The 17,358-nt window shown below is 54.6% G+C and overlaps 2 protein-coding genes across 5 annotated transcripts; both read left to right on the forward strand.

Moving 5' to 3' along the window:
• The first annotated feature begins 17 nt into the window (after positions 1-17).
• On the forward strand, positions 18-6,639 carry LOC104324988 (E3 ubiquitin-protein ligase TRIM7). The gene is made up of 8 exons (XM_069774090.1): positions 18-1,062; positions 1,775-2,236; positions 2,694-2,789; positions 3,496-3,726; positions 3,840-3,862; positions 4,272-4,387; positions 4,560-4,619; positions 4,914-6,639. The coding sequence occupies exons 2-8, from the start codon at positions 1,820-1,822 to the stop codon at positions 5,426-5,428; spliced, it is 1,458 nt and encodes a 485-aa protein (XP_069630191.1). The 5' UTR covers positions 18-1,062; positions 1,775-1,819; the 3' UTR covers positions 5,429-6,639.
• A 1,986-nt stretch (positions 6,640-8,625) lies between these two features.
• Positions 8,626-16,495, forward strand: LOC104324950 (zinc finger protein 420). Of its 4 annotated transcripts, XM_069774061.1 has the most exons (4): positions 8,626-9,499; positions 9,978-10,091; positions 10,408-11,174; positions 14,543-16,495. In XM_069774061.1, the coding sequence occupies exons 1-4, from the start codon at positions 9,247-9,249 to the stop codon at positions 15,932-15,934; spliced, it is 2,526 nt and encodes an 841-aa protein (XP_069630162.1). In that variant the 5' UTR covers positions 8,626-9,246; the 3' UTR covers positions 15,935-16,495. The 4 variants fall into 4 exon arrangements, with proteins under 4 accessions (XP_069630162.1, XP_069630160.1, XP_069630161.1 ...); XM_069774059.1 differs by lacking the exons at positions 8,626-9,499; positions 9,978-10,091; positions 10,408-11,174 and adding exons at positions 12,735-13,036; positions 13,969-14,086 and having other exon boundaries at positions 14,298-16,495; XM_069774060.1 differs by lacking the exons at positions 8,626-9,499; positions 9,978-10,091; positions 10,408-11,174 and adding an exon at positions 13,830-14,086 and having other exon boundaries at positions 14,301-16,495.
• The last annotated feature ends 863 nt before the right edge of the window (positions 16,496-17,358 follow it).

Below are 17,358 nucleotides of genomic sequence, written 5' to 3' on the forward strand. Positions count from 1 at the left end.
TCCAAAAAATTGGGGGACAGTTGAGGGGGATCCCACTGGGGAGGAATGCTGTCATCTCCCACCCGTGAGCAACGGCCAGGGCATCTCGAGGTCTCAGCCCTGTGGTTTTGGGTTTTAATTCCTGTGGCTTATTGGGCCAGAAACTTTCATTATCGCCTTGCAACCCATGTTTGTGGTGGCACTGTTGTAGGGTAGGCAGGAGGAGAGCCAAGCAAGGGGAAGAGGGAGAAGAGGGACAGACCATTTGTGTCTGAGGGCTTCAAGATGGTAATATTTTAGCTAAGAAAGCACACTTGCTGTAGCAGCTCAAAATACCATTTCTTCTGTGAGCAGACAGAAATGGGGGGGGGGATATATAATAATATATAATATAATTTTTAAAAATCCTCTATTCTAAGTAACTATCAATGTGGGAAACACCACAGAGGAGAAACTGCCCTTCCTCCTTGCTGGAAATCACTGCCAGCAACTTTGAAGCACAAGTTTATAGAGCTGTTTTTTGCTATAATTAAAAACTGCAATCAGGAAGGTCTTCCTGTGCCGCTTGTAACCCATGAAAAAGGCTGGACACAAGATGAAAAAGCTGCCCAGCTCTTTATTTAAAGCTGTTGGATGACTACTGTGCTTATTTTTCCCCTGGTGATGGCCAAGGCAGGGGGTGAGCCCCTGGGAGGTGGCTGTGCTTGGACAGTCCCCGTGTTGCATGGTGGCGGATGCTCCATCTTCTCTGGTAGCCAAAGGTATTTTATCTTATAGCTGAAAACGATGAAGTGTTTTCAATCCAAGCTTTATCTTGGATTGAAAAATCTGATTTGAGGACACTGAGCCACAGAGAGATGTAAATGAGCCTGTCCCTGGCAGAGAGACACCAGGCAGCACATTCCTCTCCGTGTTTCCTTAAATAGGGCTGATATTTTCCCTCTATCCTCCGCGTGATCCGACTCTGAGCTCGAACAGCCCTGGGGTGGCTGGAGAGAAGCCCTGTGGACTAAATCACACACACACACACACACACACAGACAAAAAAAAATTCTGCAAAGACCATGTGCTGCTGCCTAACGGGTAAGTGTCTGGTTTGGGACGGTTGGGGACGTCCCGGCAAAGGGAACCGGCAGCGTCCCAGCCACCCTGGCACTGCCGAGATGTTTCTCCAAGTGTAAAGATGCAGGGCTGTTAAATTTGGGGTTGCTGTGGTCTGTCTGTGCAGTGCAAGCTGGGGGGGGGGTGGGGGGGTGTTGCTGAGCCTGCTTCGGCGATGCTTTCAGGTTCTGCGTCTGCTGCATCGATCGATTAAAATTGGTTCCAAATAAAAGGAAAGCAGCAAGGAAACATAAAAGTTGCTTTTCCAGCATGGTTTTCTGAGCACATGTGCACTGTTGGGGGGTTTCTGTGTTGGCAAGTGCACCCTAAGGCTTCGGTCCATGCTTTGAAGGGTGGGAAGCAGATGTGGGGGGACACAGGTCATGTACCAGCAAAGGAGCAGGTTAGAGCCTGAACTTTGGGGATGAAATGCCAGTTCCCGCCAGGTGGGAAGGTTGGCTCCTTCTCCTTTGGCCATCCCCAGAGTAGAGACACCAGCCTGAGATGTTGATGCCCGTGGTGCAGACTTGCACATAGGTGAGAGAAACCTCAACGCCCAAGAGGGGGACATTGAAGTCCAAGGTTTGCAGGAGGGCAATTCATTCCTTCCTAAAATTAACATCTAAAAGAGGTTAGAGCTTCCTTCCCCTGTTCCTCCTTCCTCCACCCATGCTATAAGTTCACTCTGCTGCAGGTAGCAAGGCGAACAGCAACAAGAGAGGCTGGAGAAGCTGCTGCCATGGCCTCCGGTTCATCTAGAGCAAGGGAAGGGGGAGAAGGAAGCACCCACCGCACTGTCCTGCAGCATCGGCCAGATCCTGACCGCCTGGGCTGTGACCCCACCGGCTGCGGAGGTGGCACAGCCCGATCCTGGCCGGAGCGAGGAAGGCTTGGAGATGCCGAGGCAGTCGGCCACCGAAGCCGGTTCAGGAAAGGAAATTTCCAGCCAAAACAGCATTTGGAGCATTTAGCGGAGAAGCTGAAGCTCTTGGATCTGGAAGGGGGCAGGGAGGAGAAGGAACATCTCTGCTCGTGGCGCAAGAGGACGATCGCCTTCAGGGGTGATGCAAATGCATCTGGCTCCAGCCATGATGGACCAAGGGCTCATGGAAGTCCCACTACAGCCGATGTAGAGGAATCTGCCCAGGAGGACAGGGTCAGGTCCATAACCGAGCTTGGGTTTTTCCTTTTATGAAATTTTTTCTGACCGCCTTAAGGGATACTGGGGTTTCTTTGATCTTCTCAGGATTACAGGCTTCAAGCCAGCTTTGAAGTTCTCTGTAGTTGGGTTTTTTCACCATGAAAATACATAAATGGAAGTAAGTGGGGAGAGCTAGGAAAAATAAAAACAACACACTTTTTGGCTAAAAATATGAAAACATTATTAATTTTCAGACTAAACCCTTTGCCCCAAATCAGTCAACAGCTATTTTCCAATTAATTTCATGTGAGAATGAAACTGTCTCCTCTGTTGTCCTCCTGTGTCTTCTCCATCCTTGTGCCCATGCTGCAATTTTTTTTTTTCCCAGACTGGGGGGAAGTGTTCCCAAGCATCCCATCTCTTCCCTACTCCCCCCTCTCTATACCCTCCCAAACCATTTTTCTTCTTCCAGGAGCAAATACACAGTGACCTGGAGAAGCTCAAGAAACAACGAGAAGATATTTTGGAATTGAAAATAAGTGGAGAGAGGCGATGTCAGGACTATTTGGTAAGTAGTTGTTGCCATTGACGTGCAGAAAACAGACTCCACAATCAGTGAGATTGTAAAGTAGGTATGTTCATTCAGCCCTGGGCAGCACGGGGGGTAGTCCCACCAAAGTCGTGCGCGCCTGATTTGGCAGTTCACTTTAAATTTATACAGTCAAGTGTTACATATACATAGAGTTTCACAATACGCCTATACATAGGCATTACCGATCCCTGCTTCATATTAAAATTAGCTCTAGGAAGTCATTTCCATAGTCTTCTCTGAACTGCGCTTGCGCAGGGCCTCCTTATGGTGGTCACCTGGTGGTCGTGAAGATGAAGGCTGTATGTCTTCTTCACGGTGAACTCTTAACCTTCTGTCCCTGCGCAGACTCAGTTGTCCCTTGGCATTTGTCCAAATCACAAGGTCGGTCTTGGCTGGTTCTTGGAGCCACTGCTGCTTCTTATCAGGGACTATCTCCTGTCCCAGCCAGCCTCAACAATGCAAGCGTTAAACATCACTTCTCATCCCCTTGGGCCATGTCTACCTATATTGAAACTTCTTTAACTTCATTATAAGCTAGATAATTATTAAACAATTCTTATCCACATTCATATATCTACTATATCTGCTAAGGTTTCTTTGGTTCCCTGTCTCACCATCACCCAGAAAAAATAGAGGTATTGGACCAGCATGGTCTATGCTGTTGTCTTTCCATGTCCTGCAGACACAGACAGAGGTCGAGAGACAGAAGATTGTGTCCGAATTTCGGCAGCTGCGCCGGTTTCTGAAGGACCAAGAGCTTGTCCTCCTGGCTCAGCTGGGAGAGCTGGACAGAGAGATGATGAGGAGGCAGAAGGAAGAGGAGACCAAGATAACAGGGGAGATTTCACTCCTCGATGTCCTGATCTGCGAGATGCAAAAGAAGCTTGAGCAACCTGTGAGCAGGTTCCTGCAGGTCAGATGCTATAACGGGCAAGACAGAAGACGGTCTGGCATCACCTTGGCTGGAGTCTTCCCTCAGTTTTGGGATGGGAGACTGAGGCTTTTTTCTCTCTCTTTCTATTCCAGGATGCCCGACGCACTGTGGACAGGTACGTGCTCTTCCACCACCCATGCCTCAATGGTGGGGAAGCCTCACAGGCAGCATCCCTGTGGTTTCTGGAACAGAGATGGACATTTTGACAGTTCAGGCAGGGCTTGAAGTGAGGCTTGGAGAGGTGTGGAGACAAGAAGGTGCCTGTGAAACCCAGTCTGGGGATGCCATGAGAGGAAGCACCCGAAGACTGGAGGTCTTCTTGGCCATCAGGGCAATGTGGACCCAACCGTCCTCCGGGACAGAGCTGGTTGGCACCTCCAAGCCTGAGACAGAGGGACATTTTGGGGACAGCCAGCTCATCCGCCGTCCCCAAATTGCCTGAGGTGCAGGGGGAGGTGGGATCATCCCAGCATCTCATGCCGTCACAACGAGTCCCATATCTAAGGGGAAAGGTTTGCATCCAGGGGGAAGATGGGCAGTGCCCAGAGGACGATGGAGACCTTCTCGGACCTGGAGCAGAGGCTTCATGTCATTTCTCAACAAAACAGTGTCCTCAGAGAGATGCTGGGGAGATTTCAAGGTACTGTGGAGCATGACTGTGTTGATGGGGGGCTATCCCCCCATTATGGGTGGGGGCAGTTCTGCCTGCTGCTGTTTTTCCTGTTTTCCCAGGAAAAACACAATGGGGTCAAGAGCAAGCAGAATTGCCAACTGGAGAGCATGATGTCCAACCTTTGTTCTTCATCCCCTAGATGTTTTGCTATCTGAACTGGAGAAAGAGCAAGGACCATCTCTAGGAGGAGATGGAAAAGGTGAGGCTCTTTGGAGGAGCAGCTGCAAATTAATTTTTAGCTGAAATAGTGTTTAAAATAGCTGGGAAAGGATGAGTTGAGCTCGCTTTGGCGTTCCTGAAGATACAAAGGAGCTCTGCCCAGTCCTCCAGCATGAGGCAAGGCTTTCCCAAGCAGGAAGATGTGGAGATGTTTCTGCTCCCAAGCCCAAGACATAGGCAGATGTGTGATGCTGGGGCTTGTCCCAGCCAGAGCAGGACTTTTTTGGGGGGTGATGTCCTCCTCCAATGCCACTTTCTTCTCCATCCCTCACAGCATTCGTGACTTTGGACCCTGACACAGCCAACACCCAGCTCATCCTGTCCCGGGACCGGCGGGCGGTGAGATGGACGGATGCAGGGCAGGATCTGCCCACCACCCCGCAGCGATTTGATGCCTCCTGCTGCGTTCTGGGCTGCCAGGGCTTCACCTTGGGGAGACACTGCTGGGAGGTGGAGGTGGCCAGAGGCAGGACCTGGGCACTGGGGGTGGCCCGACGCTCTGTGCCCAGGAAGGGCTGGCTTTTGTTTCAACCAGAGAAGGGGATCTGGGCGATGGGGCGATGTGGGAATCGGTACCGCATCTTCAATTCCCCCATCACCACCTTCCCCGCCACTGGGGAAACTGGGAGGGTGCGGGTGGCTCTAGACTATGGAGGGGGGCAAGTGACATTTTACCTCGCCGAGCGTAAGCCCCCCATCTTTACGTTCCACAAAGCTTCATTTGGTGGGGAGAGCGTCTTCCCTTTCTTCTGGGTGGGGAGAGGCTCCCACCTCCGCCTCTGCCCATGAGCTTTCCCTGCCCTCACCCAGTCCAGCTTTGGGATGTTTTCTGATCATTGTGCACCTTTTTCCCTTTTTTTTTTTTTATGATGTTGCAAGAAAATATCTTCTAGCAGAATTTGCTCAAAAAAAGGAAAAAAAAAGAAAAAATTGAATTTTCTTTCCTTGTTTAAAGTTGTCTGGTCGCTACCAGGGCTGTGGGAAGGGCCAAGCCCTGGGATGCAGCTCTGGGATGGCTCCAGGCAGGGAGTGGGATCATGTCCCCCTCTTTTCCCCAGGGAAAAGCTGGATTTTTCCTTCCTCCATCCTTCCTGGCGAGGATGTGCAAGAGAGCAGAGGGACCTGGGGTAGAAATGCAGGGAGCTGTGCATGCCCCACCATCACCTCCTTCCTTAGAGCAAGCCACAGCACGGAGCAAGAAGAGGGGTGCAGGTATTTGCCCCCCCAACCGTGAGGACCCGTTGGGCTGCAGGTGGGTCCAGAGCAGCTACAGGGGGATGGGATATTTCTTGCAGCCCTCGGAGCAGATCTGGGAGCCTTTTTCACCAGGGCACAGCTGCCATCAGTGGCAGAGCCCAAGCTGGGGAACCTGCAAGAGGGAAGAGAAGGTCCCTCTCCTTCATGGAGGGGGAGAGAAAAAGTTCCTGGAGGTCCCCCAGGAGCAGGACCCAGACTGTCTTTTAGGAACTTGGTGGCTTGGGGACAAACCCAAGGGATGCACTGGACTCACTGCTTGGTGTGAGGCACAGAGCCATCCAGGTGACCTTGTCCGGCATCACCATGAGCCCGATCCAGACTTGCGAGGGCACTGGGCACGAGCTGTTGAGCAGCTCTGTCAGTTCAGAGCCTGGGCTGGCAACTGTGCCAAGGACAGGACCTAACGCCGTGTGAAATGTGTTCATCTGATTCGTGTCAATATAAACAATGCTAGGGCCGCATAATAAAATGTGACCCTCACCGAATATGTAATCTTTAACCATTTTGTTGGTCCTCATATAACCGCAGGCCGGGAGGAAACAGATGATATGTATATAGTTCTTTTTTTTGCCAGCCCAAAACCGGTTTTGTTGTTAACTGCACAGTGTTAAACAAGAGATTCTAGGGGAGAACTGAGGCATTTGGATGTGTGTTTGGCCTCAGAGATTGCAGTACTTAGGGTCTTGACGGGCCATTCGTGGTATGCATTTGTTGAGGGGGAGGTGTCTGTTGTGAACTTGTTTGGGTTCTGGTGACCCCAGCTGGTGCTGTGCAAGGTGTCGGCTGTCACACAGCATGTCTGCTGTCTGGCGCGAACAGGGGGGAGCCTGGTCAGAGATAAGTTTCTAGGAGAACTACTGCAGCCACACAACCAGCAGGTGGAGAGTCTTTTAGAAGAACACGCCTAGTATGAATATGTAACTAATGTTAGACTATAAAAGAAGCTGTTTTGTTTTTCACGGCGCGCGTCTTGGTAGAGTAGAGGCTCCCGGCGTGCCCAGTGCTGTTTGCTTGCCTTTATTCATTTAATAAATTGTAAACTTTGATTGGAATCCTGTTTGAGACTAAATTCATTTATCACACGCCGTGTCTGCAGTTGGGAGGACACCTCTTCCCAGGTCTGACCAGCTGGCTCTTTGCTTTGGCCGTAGGAGACCTGGCACATTGTCTGGAAATGTCAGGGATTCTTGAAAAAAAGATGCAGAGACGGTGCCTTGAGGCACTGAAGCTCGGCAGCTCTGTCTTCCTCTGCCAAGCCTTTTTTATGGGAGATCTGGGGTCATTTCGCACCGAGGCTCTCCGGTTCTGTGCCTGGTCCCACAGCCCCTTCGGGACCTGTGATGCGTCTGGTATCTGAGCATAGAAAGAAATTCCAAACCTGGGGCTATTTTAAATCGGTATTTAGCAATATCTATTGTTGCTGCTGCTCTGGGGTTTGGTTTTGAACCAGAGCCGGGTGCTGCAGGGTGGGATGTTGCTGGGGCTGGGGTTGCCCCGGGTTGTCTATAGGACCACCCTGCTGTTCCAACCTGGGGGGGGTGGGGGGGTAGGACCCCCACCCCCTGCTCCTTCCAGACTCCCCCAGGGCTGGGTATGTGCTCCTCAAAACCCCTCGAGCTAGATACGGGCTCCCCCTGGTCCCCCTCCCCAGGTCTAGGTATAGCCCCAATGGCCCCCCCATAGCTGGGTATGACCCCCCCCTCCGACACCCATACCCGGCTATACCCTCGGACCCCCCCCTGCACCCCTTCTATTGGGTCCGGGCTCCCCCTGCATGAGGATGGGACCTTGGGGACACGTCTTCCCTGGGGCTCTGAGGTCCCCAAGGTGAGAAGGAGAAGGAAGGAAGAAGGAAGGAGAAGGAAGAAGGAAAGAGAAGGAAGGAGGAGAAGGAGAAAAAAGGAAGGAGAAGGAAGAAAGGAGGTGAAGGAAGAAAGGAGGTGAAGGAGAAAGAAGGAGAAGGAGAAGGGAGAGGGAGAAGGAGAAAGAAGGAGAAGGGGGGAGAAGGAGAAGGGAGAGGGAGAAGAAGAAGGAAGGAGAAGGGGAAAGAAGGAGAGGGAGAAATAAGGAGAAGGAGAAAGGAGAAGGAGAAAGAAGGAGAGGGAGAAGGAGAAGGAGAAGGAACTTCCGAACGTGGAAGGAATTTCGCGCCCTGGGGCTCTTTTAGATCGACATTTCGCAACACCGCCTGCTGCGGGTGCCCGGGGGGGGTGGGATGCCGCTGGGACCGGGGAGGGGGTGCGGGCACGGGAAGGGGCGGGGGCGGCGCAGGAAGGGGCCGGGGCTGCGGGGACCGAGCAGGGCGCGGGGCCGGGGTCGGAGCCGCTCTCGGGGATGCCGCAGGTACCGGGGGGGGGTGGGAGGGGAGGATGCCCTGGGCTGGGTACGGGACCCCCCCCCCCCCGCTGCCCCGACCCGGGGAGGGGTACGGGCCCTTCTCCTACCCCCTCCCCTGCTCCTCCTGGACCCCCCCCGGGGCTGGGTACGGGGTCCCCGACCCCTCCCTCGGGCTCCTGGTCCCCCTCCCCAGGTCTGGGTATGACCCCCCCCCTCCCCCGACACCCATACCCTGCTATGGGTACAGCCCCTCGGACACACCCCCCCCCGCACCCCTTCTATTGTGTCCGGGCTCCCCGTGCGTGAGGATGGGACCCTGGGGACACGTCCTCCCCCGGGCTCTGAGGTCCCCAAGGTGAGAGGGCACAGCTGGGATGACCCCCGACACCCCCCCCAGCCCATCTTGTCCCCTTCTCTCCCCATTCTCCCCACAAGCTCCCAGCTGTTGTAGGGCTGCAGGGACACTGCTGGGCTCCTCCAAGATGTCCCAAAATCACAACGAAGCTCTGAGTTTTACAAATGAACATCCTTTTCCTTCCTTTCTTTTTCTCCTCTTTTTGTTTCCTAGGACTGAGGCGCTACTGCGTTTTACTCCAGAATAGACAAATATCCTGAAACGCCAAAAAAAACAACCCCAAGAGATGGACACAGTGGAACTGGCTCAGGTGGATGATTCCTCAGGGTCTGGTTGGGGGTTTGCTCATTCCTTCAGCGACAATGGTCGTACACAAGAAAATCAGCCCTTTTTGGGGAAAAGAAACACTTATTTACGGGTGCAAAACCTCACTTGATGCTCTGCCCCAGCACAGGCTGCTGGGCAAGACACAGCCCTGAGAAAAGCCACCTTCACCCCCTCCCATCCAGGCGGGCACAGGGAGGTTGATGATTTCCCTTTGGTATTTGTCCACGGGTCCTTCTCAGAGGTTTATTTTCAGGTCCACGAGTTTTGGTCTTTTCCTGGGAGGTCCTTGTTTTTCTTCCCCGATGCCCCACGCTCTCCTCGGTTGCTTGGGATGGGCTTGAGCATCCCTGCTTCTTCATCCCAGGACCTCTGGGGTCTTTTTTTGTTCTTCTCCCTCTTGTACCGTGAGGCTGTGGCTCCGGCCCCAGGTACTGAAGGTCTCTCGCTGCTGCCGCAGGAGCCTGTGACCTTCGAGGAGGTGGCCGTGTATTTCACCAAGGAGCAGTGGGCTCTGCTGGACCCAGTGCAGAGGACTCTCTACCTGGACGTCATGCTGGAGAACTACGAGGCCGTGATGTCTCTGGGTAAGGAGTCCTGTCCCTTCGGTGCTGGAGCCGAGAGCTCCTGAAGCTTTGGCTCGTGGCCCTTTCTGTTGCAGATGCTCTCAATTTTCAGATGGTTTGAGCTCTGCAGTAAGACAGACCACCTCCTTGGTGCTCCTCCTGGGAGACAGACCGAGGAGGAACACTGAGGAAAAGCCCTTTTTTCTTCTCTTCTGTGTCATTTTCCAGTGGATGGAAATATCTGTCTTCCCCGCAGGGATCTTTTCCCTTTTCCTGGACTAGCTCCATCCCAGTGATTGGGTTTGGGCCGATGTTTGCCCTCTGCAGGGCTTGGGTGGAGGACACACGTTCACCCAGGCACCTGGTGGTCTGGATGACCGTACCACCATCCTTCCTACCCTGTGTCCCCCAGGAAGTTCAAATTTCTTTAACTTTCCAAATACTCTACAATTCGCAAGTCCCTCATGCCGTTATCTCCTGATTTCACCCTTCGGAACAGGTCTTCCCACAGCCAAGGTAGACTTGCTCACCCAGATGCAAGAGCGAGGAGAGCGCTGGAGCCCTGGTCTTCAAGAAATGGAGAAAAAAGAAGCCCTGAGCAGCAGACGCGCAGGTGAGGATGGGGTGCCTGTGCTCCTGAGCACCTACATCAGCGCACGCTATTATATCCTATCAAACCCACACCAGGATTTTAGCCAAAGGGTGACAGGTCCTACGAGGAGATACAGCTCCAGTGATCTTGACTTGGAAATAAGAATAAATTTCCTGTCCCTTGATTTCCCCTTCTTCCATCCCTGGGGAAGCAGGGTGCTGCACCCCCAGCCAGTTTTCCTGCCTGGTTAATCAGCTTTTTCTACCCCTTCCCCTTGATGTTATTTCTGCCTGGCCTGAGAAATAACCCGTCTGGCTTCTCTCTGTGTCACAACCAGGGTTAAGGTGGAAAATAGAGAGCGGGACGGTTTGCAGAAGAGGCAACGCTGATCTCAGAGAAAACCCAACCCAGGAGGACCCTGCAGAAAGGCAGCACACCCACACCGAGCCTGGACAAGAGGGTGGCCGGAGCAGGGACTTAATTACACCCCCGAGAGACGACGCGGGAGAGAAACCTTTCAAGTGCCTCGAGTGCGGGAGAAGCTTCACGCGGAGCTCGGACCTCATTGTCCACCAGCGAACCCACACAGGAGAAAAACCCTACCAGTGCCCCGAGTGCGGGAGATGCTTCAACAGGAGCTCCAGCCTCGTGATGCACCGGAGGATGCACACCGGCGAGAAAACGTACAAGTGCCTCGAGTGCGGGAAAAGCTTCACGCGGAGCTCGACGTTGACCACCCACCAGAGAACCCACACGGGAGAAAAGCCCTACCCGTGCTGCGAGTGCGGGAAGCACTTCAGCAAAAGGTCAAACCTCATGAAACACCAGCGGCAACACACCGGAGAGAGACCATATCGATGCCCCGACTGCGGGAAAAGCTTCATACAGAGCTCAGATCTCATAGTCCACCAACGAACCCATACGGGAGAAAAGCCCTACCAGTGCTTGGAGTGTGGGAAACGCTTTGGCGTGCGATCCAAGATGATTCAGCACCAGCGCGTGCACACGGGGGAGAAGCCGTACACGTGTGGCAAGTGCGGGAAGAGCTTTGGGCAGAGCTCGCACCTTTCCGTGCACCAGAAAACTCACAGAGGAGAGAAATCGGTCCTCCGGGTGTGGAAGGTCATTCAGTGTGAGATCCTGCCTTGTTAAAGATCAGAAGTTGCGCGTGGGATGTGGGTGTATAGAACATCTGAGAGCGCGTGCTTTGCGTTTAAACATCTGTTGAATGCACACGTTGTAGGTGTGTTTGCACCTACAAAAGCTGGGAAAAGTCATGCAGTGAAAATGAAACTCCCACCAAAAATGAGCTGGTCTGCGTGCAAGCGGGACTATTAAATATTTCAGAGGGTGGGTCAGGGAGGAAGCGCTAATTTGTGTGTGGAGGGTGGTTGGGCTCGCCGAGGGCAGTGGGCTTTGTACAACCTGCATGGATCTTGTACTGAAATAGGCCAGTTTGTCCCTAGAACACCAGCTCTTCGGTGGTCCTCATGTTCCTCATGACGTTCGGCCAGCTGGCGCGTCTCCTCCCATGTCTGAACCCCTCCAAGCGATGCCGGTAGGGACCCAGGTTTTGGGTGAAGGAACCAAAAGCGGGGAAACAAAACAAGAAACCACAACCCACAGCCCACGCGTGCCTTGGGGGCTGCCGAGGTGGAACGAGCCGTGTTTCATGTTGTTTGGGTGCAGGAAGCCTCGGACAGGCAGCACCCTCGCCGTGGACAGAGGCGCAGGGTGATGCAGGGGCAAATAGCACAGGCAGGCTCATGCCTGCACTCCTTAGGGTGGATTAGCTCTCGTTACATCAGAAACATCCTGGAAAGACCTTTGTGGAACCATCCAAACCAGGATAATGGGATGGTGGGGACCTCCCTAGCAGACATAGCCCCAGCCTCTCCTCAGTCTGGGGAGGGAAAGAGCCGTCCCAGTAAATCCAGATGCTGGGAGCTGCTTCGTGAGGGTTAAAGGAGAGGCGCTTGCTATGGGTCAGGTGGGAGGATGGACACGGTGTCCAAGGGCAAGAAGAAACACCTTGGGGAACGTTTGGGTTTGCACCTGATGGCTGTTATTTTCCCCTATATTCCCCCCTGAAAAAATTCCCAGAAAGCACAAAAGAAGGTTATTTCCTCCAGTAAAGATCCCTGCCTTTCTGCAGGTGTCTGTTGTTTCTTACATCCCTGAACTCCTCCAGATGTTTAACCCTACCGTTCAGCGAGACGAAAGGCTTTTCATGGCACTGGTGAGACCACGTCTGGGTGCTGGGTCCAGTTTGGGGCTCTGCGGTGCAGTGAACCCCGTGGATGGTCAGAGTGGGGCCGCAGCACTCCAGGCAGGATTACAGACACCCCACAGTGCCATCCAGCCTAAATTATTCCCCGATTCTGTTCATAGTCACTTCAGGGTGACTTCTAACGCTTTTAAATCTCACTGGCTCCCGCCTCCCGTGCGGTGCCGGCGTGCCTCTGGCAGCCACCCACGCCAAGAAGCCGAGCTGAGGTGACCCTGGCGAGTCCCAAATTATACAGGACTGACCCACCGCACCCGGTACAATTGGACCCCAGAAGTTGGGCGACCACCAGCCCCGCTCAGGCGGTAACTTCTGTCCTTGCCGGAGGACCGGGTGGGAAGAAACAGCGAAGGGCACAAATCCGCCTCCCCCCCCCACTGAGTGCGGCTGCTGCTCAACCACCAAATCCCTTCCGGAGAATATTAACGAGAAGGAAAAGAAAAAAAAAATAATTACAATAAAAAGGCTCCGAATCCCATCCGGGGCTGGTGGTGGCCTTCTTCCCCGGCTGCCAATACCCCCCCCATCCCCAACTTGAGGTCGTGCTCCCCCCCCTCCTCCCGGGTTTTCCCTCCGCGCATCCTCCGCGCCGGGAGCCGCGGCCGGGGCCGGTGCGCAGGAAGGGGCGGGAGCAGCGCGGGGGGGGGGATGCGGGCAGGGCCGGGGGGGGCCGCTGCAGGTAGGAGAAGGCGAGGGGAAGGGGGGGGGCGACCGGGGGTAGGACGGGGGGGACGCGGAGGGACGGTCGGGGGGGGGAACATGGGAGGAAGGCCGGAGTAGCACCGGGGGGTGGCGTGGGGGGATGCGGAGGGGCGGCCGGGGGGGGCACCGGGACCCTGAAGGGGCGGCCGGGGGCAGCGCCGGGGGACGGGGGGGGCAGTACTGGGGAGCAGTACTGGGGGACGGGGGGGGCAGTACCGGGGGACAGTGGGGTCAGTACTGGGGAGTAGCACTGGGGGACGGGGGGTGGCAGTACTGGGGGTCATTACTGAGGGACGGGGAGGTCAGTACTGGGAGACAGTGAGGTCAGTACTGGGGGGCAGCACTGGGGAGCAGTACTGGGGGACAGTGGGGTCCAGTACTTGGGAGCAGCACTGGGGGATGGTGGGGTCAGTACTGGGGGAGAGTGGGGTCAGTACTGGGGGGCAGCAGTGGGGGATGGTGGGGTCAGTACTGGGGGACAGCAGGGTCAGTACTGGGGAGCAGCACTGGGAGCAGTGGGGTCAGTACTGGGGGACAGTGGGGTCAGTGCTGGGGAGCAGCACTGGCGGATGGTGGGGTCAGTAGCAGGGGTCAGTACTGGGGGGCAGTGGGGTCAGTACTGGGGAGCAGCAGTGGGGGATGGTAGGGTCAGTACTGGGGGACAGTGGGGTCAGTACTGGGGGGCAGCACTGGGGGATGGTGGGGTCAGTATTGGGGGTCAGTACCGAGGGACAATGGGAACAATACGAGGGGACAGTACTGGGGGACGGGGGGTCAGTACCAGGGACCACGGGGGGATCTGCCCGCCATGCCTGGGTGCAAGGCTGAGGCTTGCTGGGTGCTTGCTGCCAGCGCAGCCCCTGTGGGTGACACCCTGGGGGGCTTGGGGGGGGTCTCTGCTCGTTTCAGCCCTTGGAGCAGGGGTTCCCTTTCCTGAAACCACCTTGGATGGAGCGAGCTGAAGAGCTGCCGGACCCTGATCCCCCGGGGGGGAAAGAAGGGGAGACCCCGGGAGACCCTCTTGCAGGTGAGGAGCTTATGCCTGTGGAAGGACCACCCGAGCCCCCTGCACCCACCCCCGCACCCCTCCCTCCCTGCTTTCACCCTCCCTCAAGCGACTGGGGTTGAGGGCGAAGGGGTTCTGCTCTTGCCTCGCCTGTGCTTTTATCCACCATCCCCCACCGTGACGTGGTTTCCCTTCGAGAAATAAAGACGTTGCTCTTGTTTGCGACCCGCAGCAGGATGCGCCGCCAGAAGAACGGAGGAAGAGCCAGACCTGACGCGAGAAAGGGCTGAGCGAGGGAGAGGGCACGGAGTTGCAGCGGCAAAACGGGAAGGAAACGTTTTGGAGAGCCCTGGGCAGGAGGCAGCCCCTGAGAGCAAAACGGGGCCGGAAGGGGATAAACTCATCCGTCACAGAGGAAACCAAAAGGTCCTCAAAGAATCCAAAGCCCAGTACAGAACTGCCGCCAGAGAGAAGAAGTACATGTGCAACGAGTGTGGAAGGAGCTTCGGACAGAGCTCCAACCTTATCGTGCACCGGCGGATCCATACCGGAGAGAAACCTTACAAATGCCACGAGTGTGGGAAGTGCTTCAGGCAGAGCTCGAACCTCATTGTCCACCAGAAGACTCACACGGGAGAAAAGCTCTACGAGTGCCCCAAGTGCCAGAAGCGCTTCCCGGACAGGTCACTGCTCATCAGGCACAAGAGGGTCCACATAGGAGAAAAACCTTTTAAATGCCAGCAGTGTGGGAAAAGCTTCATTCACCAGTCGAGGCTTCTTGTCCACGAGAAGGCGCATGTAGGAGAAGAACTCTACCAGTGTCCCAAGTGTGGGAAACACTTCAGGGAAAGAGCCAAGTTCCTCCAGCATCAGCGGCGGCACGTGGGAGAGCGTCGCTACAAGTGCTACGAGTGCGGGGAGGAGTTCGGGCAGAGCTCGGAGCTCAACCTCCACCAGAGGATCCACGTGGAGGAGAAGCTCTACCAGTGCTCGACGTGCGAGAAGTGCTTCAAGGACAGGTCCACCCTCATCAGGCATGAGACGGTGCACACGGGAGAGAAGCCCTACAAGTGCCATGAGTGCGGGAAGAGGTTCACCCGCAGCTCGGACATCATCGTCCATCAGCGGACGCACACGGGGGAGAAACCCTTCGAGTGCCCCGAGTGCGGGAAGAGCTTCAGCCACCGCTCAAATCTTTTCCGACACCAGAGGATGCACACAGGGGAGAAGCCGTATAAGTGTGAAGAGTGCGGGAAGCGATTCGGGCAAAGCTCAGAGCTTATCGTCCACCAGCGGACCCACACCGGGGAGAAGCCCTACCACTGCTCCGAGTGTGAGAAGTTCTTCAGGGGGAGGTCAACCCTCTTCAGGCACGAGAGGCTGCACACGGGGATCAAGCCATACGAATGCAGCGAGTGCGGGAAAAGCTTCGGGCAGAGCGGGGACCTCATCGCACATCAGCGTTTCCATACGGGCGAGAAGCCCTACCAGTGCTCCCAGTGCAGAAAGTTCTTCAGCAACAGATCCAGCCTCGTGCGGCATCAGCGGCTGCACGCCGGCGAGAAGCCCTACAAGTGCCATGAGTGCGAGAAGAGCTTCGGGCAGAGCTCGGACCTCATCGCCCACCAGCGGACCCACACCGGGGAGAAGCCCTACCCCTGCCCGGTCTGTGGGAAGAGCTTCAGCCGGAGATCCAACCTCATCGTGCATCAGCGGGTGCACAGAGGGCTTTGCAAGTGCCAGAAATGTGGGAGAAGCTTCCAGCCCAACTCGCATTTTGGGATGACGGTGGGGAAGGACTCACTCCAGTGCTCCCAGTGTGCAGAGGGTTTCAAGGAGGGGTCAAATCCCATCGAACACCAGAGATAACACCGGGGAGAAATGGCTTTGTAAGTGCTCGGAGCAGAGAAGGGGTTTGGGGAAGAGTTGAGACATTGTTTGTGAAAGAGAAAAAAAATCAGCGCTTCTAGGTAAAAGTCTTCAGTTTTAAAGACTGCAAAAGTGGGGGAAAAAACCCCACCCCGTGCAAATGATCTAAAGTAGGCCGATCAGTCAATAACTTTTTTTTTTTTTTTTGCTAATTATTTCCTGTTAGTAAGAGTTTGCTCAAAGGGCTTGATGTGTTGGTCCACGATCCACTCGCTCCCATCGCTCCCCAGTCAAACTGTCTGCTGTGTCAGGCTGTCCATCATCCCATCGTCTGTCTGTAAAGCCCTTCCTTAAATCCTTTGACATTTTCCAGGCTGGGTACCCATCAGCACCCCAAAGATACTGTAGAAATCTGTCTTGCCCTCCACATCCTTCCCTCCCCCTTGTATGTATGTAACCTCAATTAAAAAAAAGGCCCTCTGTTCCCAAGGAATGTCATGTTTTCCTTGTATTTTTCTGCTATATATTAAATTTTTATTTGCTGCTGCGTGGCGGGGAGAAGTTACTGCTGTTAAAAAGAAAAGAGGGGAAAATTGCAAAGAGCTTCATAAAGTTGTTGGTGACCAGGGGATGGGAGCCGCCTGTTTATAACCCAAGAGAAAACAGTGAGATCTTGGTGAAGCCAAGCATCCAGGAACTGGCCTGGGGCCAGTCCTCTTCCAGCTCTGCATCCTGGAGGAAAGCAAACATTGGGGAAATCACACTTTCCCAACAGGTTTTGAGGGAGTTGAGGGTTTTTTTTTGAGGGAGAAGGGTGGGGTTCTCTTGCTCCTGAGCTAGGGTTGATCTTGGAAGCTGCTCACGTTTGGTTAGTGGAGGCAAAACAAGCCTTGGTGCAGGAAACTCCAACTAAAGCCTGACCACGACTGGGGGAAACTGGTCTCTTTGTCCAGTTTCTGCCTTGGTTTCAAGAGCCAGCATCTGCTTGGCTTTGCTGTGCTACTCACAGGCTCACAGGGATGAAGGTGACCTGCAAGTCCCTTACCAGGCTTCCAGGACCTAGCATGAGAGAAGGTCCACAGCCATTGGGGTGCTCCAGGTACTTCACGAAGAGCTTGGCTCTTTGGCTTCGTCTTCCTCTTCCCTTTCCTCCTCTTTGTGTAGTCGCACCTCCCTCCCATTCCCTCATATCTCCTTATCTCCCCCTTTCCTCCAAAGACACAGCTGCCCATGGTGGCCACCACAGCAAAGATCTGCGGGAACACCATGGAAATGGTGGTGGTTTCCACCTTTTACTTTGACGTAGCCATCCTATAACTTTCTGACCTTAAATCAGCACCAATCTCGGAGGTGTTTAGACCCCAGATGGTCCATTGGGCCAGTCAATATATCATTGACAGCCAAAATTCAGTATCTAAACCATA

This window comes from Haliaeetus albicilla, chromosome 29 (assembly GCF_947461875.1).
Source record: "Haliaeetus albicilla chromosome 29, bHalAlb1.1, whole genome shotgun sequence".
NCBI lineage: Eukaryota > Metazoa > Chordata > Aves > Accipitriformes > Accipitridae > Haliaeetus > Haliaeetus albicilla.

What these genes read in the sequence shown, in the direction of transcription:
- LOC104324988 (XM_069774090.1), top strand. Translation starts at nt 1,820, where the DNA reads ATGGCCTCCGGTTCATCTAGAGCAAGGGAAGGGGGAGAAGGAAGCACC. An exon ending in AATCTGCCCAGGAGGACAGG is followed by an intron (nt 2,237 to 2,693) that starts GTCAGGTCCATA and finishes TTCTTCTTCCAG; the next exon opens with GAGCAAATACACAGTGACCT. An exon ending in GCCCGACGCACTGTGGACAG is followed by an intron (nt 3,863 to 4,271) that starts GTACGTGCTCTT and finishes GTTTGCATCCAG; the next exon opens with GGGGAAGATGGGCAGTGCCC.
- LOC104324950 (XM_069774061.1), top strand. Translation starts at nt 9,247, where the DNA reads ATGGGCTTGAGCATCCCTGCTTCTTCATCCCAGGACCTCTGGGGTCTT. An exon ending in CGAGGCCGTGATGTCTCTGG is followed by an intron (nt 9,500 to 9,977) that starts GTAAGGAGTCCT and finishes CCTTCGGAACAG; the next exon opens with GTCTTCCCACAGCCAAGGTA. An exon ending in CCTGAGCAGCAGACGCGCAG is followed by an intron (nt 10,092 to 10,407) that starts GTGAGGATGGGG and finishes TGTCACAACCAG; the next exon opens with GGTTAAGGTGGAAAATAGAG.